Consider the following 6,190-nt stretch of genomic DNA (forward strand, 5'->3'; position numbering starts at 1 on the left):
TATTTGTACTTTGTTACTTCCCATCTCTGCGTTTACATATATAGTTAATACAACTGTTCCTTATTTGTGCACATTAATGATGTTTCACATCCACTGTTAGATGTGTGAGTAAAGCTGGAAACCAGGTGAGTTGAGTTGCTTTCGGTCGTTGGTTAGAATGAGATCATGTGATGTTCCTCCACACGTTGATCACATTCACTATGCCTCTTTTTCACATCTTCTAACTGCTCCCTGTGTTTCTCAGGCCCCACTGTGTTACAGGATGTAACGGCTGAATCCAAAGTGATGCAGGAGGAGATCTTTGGACCACTGCTGCCCATCATCACAGTGGATGGTGTGGATGAGGCCATCCGCTTTATGAATAAGAGAGAGAAGCCGTTAGTCATCTACGTGTTTTCCCATGATGATAAGGTAAGAGCTTTAGCTTTAGCTTCAGACCGACCTTTTTACCTTCTTTCATTAAAGTGCTTTATTTGAAACAGCTGATCAAAAAAGTGATAGCTGAGACATCTAGTGGAGCGCTGGTGGCCAACGATTGTATTGTTCACTTCCTGGACAGCGCCCTGCCGTTTGGGGGGGTTGGTGAGTGCAGCTCATCTAGATTTATGGTTCTATGAGAAGCTTCTGACTCTGGCTTTGAATTTCTGGCTCTTCAGGTCACAGCGGTATGGGGCGCTACCGCGGCCGCCACACCTTTGACCAACTCAGCAACCTACGCAGCTGCATGATCAAGCAGCTGAAGATGGAGGCACTCAACAGCATGAGATACCCCCCCCTCAGTGCGAAGAAGCTCGGCTGGGCCCGCCGCTTCGTGCTCTCGCACGTTAATGTGCAGAGGCTGCGCAGTATGGGGGCGTTGGTGGTGCTGGCGATGCTGGCCGGCCTTGCTGCGTTTGTGGTTCAGGTAAAGGAACGCTGCCATGCTTCTCCTAATCAGATAACATGTCACCATATTTCCCATCATGCAGTGCTGTTGTTTATGTTAAGCGAACAACTTACAGCTGCTTTCCGTTTCCATACTAATGGGAATTCAACATCTATGCCGTTTCCATGACTTGGAGTCCAGACCAGGAAATGGAGTCCTAGTTTAACTTCCTGGTTTGCCGCTTGTCTCCTGTCACCCACCAGTTACACCAGTCAGACTGAGTCCATTGATATTATTAATGACTATTTTTATAGTATCATTGTGATTATTTAAAACAAGTTAAACAGGAATTTAAAGGGAATTTTCCAAATGATGGTCAGAATTTAAAAGAAAAGACCGGTCAGCGAGGAATAATCAATGGATCAATATTTATACCTAAAACTAATACGTTTCCCCTTTTGCCATCTTCCAGCAGTGACGTCACGGTGCGGTAAGCCTAGCGCCATTCTCCCCGCTTTCCAAGCTAAATCAATGGGAACTACTAGACACATCTGCAATCAACAACAATTATTGAAGATTTCCAGAGGACTTCACCATTGAAATTCACCAGAGCTATAGTGAAACTGACAATGCCCACGTGCATGGCAGCTGGATGCTGGAATACATCGGGTAAAAGTGAAAAAAAGAGTTATTCCACCTTTCTGATTCCTGATCCTCCACGGACGGGTTGGTCGTTGGATCGCCAACTTGAAGAGGGAGGATTTGCCATCGAACTTCTGGCCAGAGAAAAAACCCGTAATATGTAGCCAACATTTGGAAGAAGAATGTTTTCAAGATGACTTGGATAATAGCGCGTTGTGACAAACACCAGATACAGCACTGGGACTTGATCAACAGCCGATACCGCACCGTGACAATGTCACTAACCAGTAGGTGGCAGTAGTGTTCTTTGACAAACATGGATGCCTCCAGTAAAGCACATTCACATGGAAATTACTCTGAATTAAAAACACTGATCATTTATTGAACAGGATGGAATCATTTCAGATTTAAAGAACTTTCAGAAGTTTGAATTCTGAATATGAGCGGATTGTTCCTTTAAATAAACGTGGGTGTTCCACAGGGCCTCTTTATTGGCCCACTTTTTTCAAGATACTGTTAAATTTTCATATCTATTTTCTGGCTGAAGTTTTCCACGTATGATAAAAATACAGTTGTATATTTAGCTCTTAAGATATTGAAATTGTCTCCACACAGTTCTCAGCTGTTTGTTAAACTTGGTTTAGATGAACGACTGAACTGATTTATAGCTACTAAGATAAAAAGGCAAGACTATAATGGAAAAAAAAACTTTTTTCTCTAAAGCGGAGATCTATATGTACAGTAATATTTAATTAATGTTAAAATTACTCAAATATTCATTTCTTTCAATAACTAAAACACATTACATAGATTCACATTATATAGATTGTTTCCTTCCAGACTGAAGTCTTTTGATGATTTTCGGTTTACAGCCAGTAAAAATATAACATTTAAGAATAAAACATCAAACCGATGAAGCTGTGCTAGGTGAAAACCATGTAACTTGCAGTTGTTTATAAAATCCTATTATTATCCAGCATGAAAGGTATTTGTAATGACTTCTGGATAAGGCTCCTCAGGAACCCTTGGGGGTTCATTTAGTTTCAGACGTTGTTGGAAAAACAACGTTTGGAGCAGGAGTCTGAGGTACTGCTGTTCTACAACAAGGACCTTTTTCTGTAAAGAGCGATCATGCGCCGTTACATGCTTGCAGAAATATTATTTAATGTCATTTATTGTTGAAGTAAAGTGCATTTCAACACAACAGTACGACTGTAAAATATGGCAGAACTTTCGTCCATAGTCTTTGGCCAGATGTGAGAATGATGCCCTGAGAAATGTCAAACTGTCAGGATCAGTGGATACTTGTTGATGGAGAGGCAGAGACTATTTCTTAGAAAATTTAATGAAGAAATAAAAACACAGAAACCATAATCCAGAACCGATCAACAAGAAACTCAGGAACCAAAAACTGAGAGACACCTGGGGGGAAAATAAACCGAAGTAATGAAGAGAATCCAGGGATTAAGAACTAACTGCACAGGAGGTGTATATATGGGAGACAGAAAAAAGAATATGCCATTAAGCTGATAGGGAGCAGGTGTGGATAGAAGCAACTAGAAGGGAGCTATGGGAAAAGAGACTGGCACAAGGGGGCGACAGAGTGTAACAAAAAAATACAACACTGCTTAAATATAACTTGAAAACAACTAGAATAACACAAAATAGAGAAAAAACCAGGGAGCCAGAAAACACAGAATGGCATAACTCAAAGTGTAACTGAAAACTTTAACAGAACCAAAAACTCCAGAAAGGGACTTAATTTAAGCAGCTATCACTTTAGATTTAAGCTTAGGCTTTGTCTTAAGAAAGACCAGATAGAGCAGAATTACATCTTTATTTAGATTAATGGTCTTTAAACTATAATGTTTATATTGTTTTATTTTGCTTGTTGTCGTATGTCTTAGACTTAGACAGATTCATTTTGTCTACACAAGAGTAAACTAAAAGAAATTTAGTTTTAAACCAGCTCTAGACAGTTTAATTTTTTTGAGTGCAGTAATAAATACATAAAAAAGTTTTATAAACATATGACTGTATATTTACAGTTTTAACATTTTTTTTAATAAAAAAAAAAACAAAAAAACAATTCAACATAACTTCTAAGGCTCTCCTCCCAGTCCAGGTGAGGGTGTCTGTGATGAATGTGGTGCTGCTGACCACCTCTACAGCTGAGCTGTTGATGAGCAGTGGAGCGGGGTTAGGCCGCTTCTTCCTGAAGTCCACCATGATCTCCTTCATCAAGCAGATCAGTTAGAAAATGGGCAAGTTGTGATCAGCTGTGGTTTCCATCTTTGCTCTTTTTGTTCAGTGATAATTAATAGTGAGATCTTCCATCACAAACATCGCTTACTGGTGAACAACCACTAGATGTCAGCAGAGGCGTCCAAAGTATTCATCTTTATTCCTCCAGTATAAATTCTGCTGTTTAAAAACACTTTTATAGAAGTTAGAGGATCAACTTCAGCTTTTTACTCCAGTAAAAGTATAAAAGTAAAATTTTAAAAACTACTTAAAGTATAAAAGTAAAAGTAATGAAGGTAAAACTGTTAATGCCAGAAGCTTTACTGCTCTACTCTATTAAAGGAACATTTTCTATCATTCTGGATGATAACTTCCTTAGACTTCATTTTCTTAGTTATATAACTAAAGGTTGCATCATCTTCAAAAACTATTTATTTTGGTTTGTGGTGAGCAACAGGTTGGGGCAGCACCGAGTCCAACCACAAAGAAATTAAATGTCTGGATGAAACTAATTAGTTTGATTGTTTTTATTTTTTTTAAATACCAAAAGGCCATAATGAAAATTAGCTTCAATTAAACAAAACTAACAAGTCTATTTTGAAAATGTAAAAAGTAGAAGGAAAACGTTTTCTAAAGAATAATTACTGCAGGTAAGTATAGACAACATTTCTACTTATAAGTAACAAAGTATTTTTAGTTTGTTACTTGAATCCTCTGGATGTCAGTAGTGATGTCGTTTATCTAACATCTGTCTAATATAACCTCATTATTTTATAGCTGTGATCATTTCTGNTTTACAGTTTTAACATTTTTTTTAATAAAAAAAAAAACAAAAAAACAATTCAACATAACTTCTAAGGCTCTCCTCCCAGTCCAGGTGAGGGTGTCTGTGATGAATGTGGTGCTGCTGACCACCTCTACAGCTGAGCTGTTGATGAGCAGTGGAGCGGGGTTAGGCCGCTTCTTCCTGAAGTCCACCATGATCTCCTTCATCAAGCAGATCAGTTAGAAAATGGGCAAGTTGTGATCAGCTGTGGTTTCCATCTTTGCTCTTTTTGTTCAGTGATAATTAATAGTGAGATCTTCCATCACAAACATCGCTTACTGGTGAACAACCACTAGATGTCAGCAGAGGCGTCCAAAGTATTCATCTTTATTCCTCCAGTATAAATTCTGCTGTTTAAAAACACTTTTATAGAAGTTAGAGGATCAACTTCAGCTTTTTACTCCAGTAAAAGTATAAAAGTAAAATTTTAAAAACTACTTAAAGTATAAAAGTAAAAGTAATGAAGGTAAAACTGTTAATGCCAGAAGCTTTACTGCTCTACTCTATTAAAGGAACATTTTCTATCATTCTGGATGATAACTTCCTTAGACTTCATTTTCTTAGTTATATAACTAAAGGTTGCATCATCTTCAAAAACTATTTATTTTGGTTTGTGGTGAGCAACAGGTTGGGGCAGCACCGAGTCCAACCACAAAGAAATTAAATGTCTGGATGAAACTAATTAGTTTGATTGTTTTTATTTTTTTTAAATACCAAAAGGCCATAATGAAAATTAGCTTCAATTAAACAAAACTAACAAGTCTATTTTGAAAATGTAAAGAGTAGAAGGAAAACGTTTTCTAAAGAATAATTACTGCAGGTAAGTATAGACAACATTTCTACTTATAAGTAACAAAGTATTTTTACTTTGTTACTTGAATCCTCTGGATGTCAGTAGTGATGTCGTTTATCTAACATCTGTCTAATATAACCTCATTATTTTATAGCTGTGATCATTTCTGCTCAGTGCTTTGAATCCTGCTGCATGTTTGGTTACGCACAGCCCTGTCCCCTCACACAACAATGGCTTTGTCTCTACGGGACAATGAGCTGTTGTCCAGGAAACCCACCCACAAAATGCCCCCTCAAATACCCTCCCTTTAATTAGCCGACCCCCCCCAGTTAAAGGCCCCTTTGTTTGGGTCAGCCCCAGCAATGATGCCATGTTTGTTGCGTTCATGTGAACCAGCTCAGCTGTCTGTTTTGTTTCGCAGAGGTTCCTGCGCTGAATCCCAGCGGTTCCTGCTGGTTCTGGACCCCATCCTGGATGACTGAGGAGACTCTGGTCCGCAGCATTTCACCTTTAAACTAATCTACTGAATAAATGGCTCTTCAGAATAAATCTAGATCTGTTTTAATTAAAGAAGATGTTTTTTTTTTTGTTTTTTTAACCTCTCTCTCTCAGAGTTTGGGATTTGTTCATAAACATAATGTTTATACATAATGTGGATCCTTATCAATATTCATATTAATATTGTCAGGAGTGATTTACTGTTAGGCAATACTATGCAGACGCCTAGGGCCCCAAGTTCCTGGGGGCCCAAAGTTATGTTTCCATGTATGGTTAATACAACTATTTCTTATTTGTGCACAATAATGATGTTTTTGATAAA

General features: G+C 38.1%; 1 protein-coding gene across 1 annotated transcript in view; it reads left to right on the forward strand.

Moving 5' to 3' along the window:
* The window catches only part of LOC107091208 (fatty aldehyde dehydrogenase-like), a 19,412-nt gene extending 13,560 nt beyond the window's left edge, over nucleotides 1-5,852 (forward strand). The window contains exons 8-11 of the mRNA XM_015384999.1: nucleotides 245-411; nucleotides 483-582; nucleotides 657-972; nucleotides 5,792-5,852. Coding sequence (XP_015240485.1) covers nucleotides 245-411; nucleotides 483-582; nucleotides 657-972; nucleotides 5,792-5,852 — 644 coding nt within the window. The remainder of the gene's footprint in view (nucleotides 1-244; nucleotides 412-482; nucleotides 583-656; nucleotides 973-5,791) is intronic.
* Nucleotides 5,853-6,190: the final 338 nt, after the last annotated feature.

Source organism: Cyprinodon variegatus, unplaced genomic scaffold, assembly GCF_000732505.1.
Source record: "Cyprinodon variegatus isolate N-32 unplaced genomic scaffold, C_variegatus-1.0 Scaffold329, whole genome shotgun sequence".
Classification (NCBI taxonomy): Eukaryota; Metazoa; Chordata; class Actinopteri; order Cyprinodontiformes; family Cyprinodontidae; genus Cyprinodon; species Cyprinodon variegatus.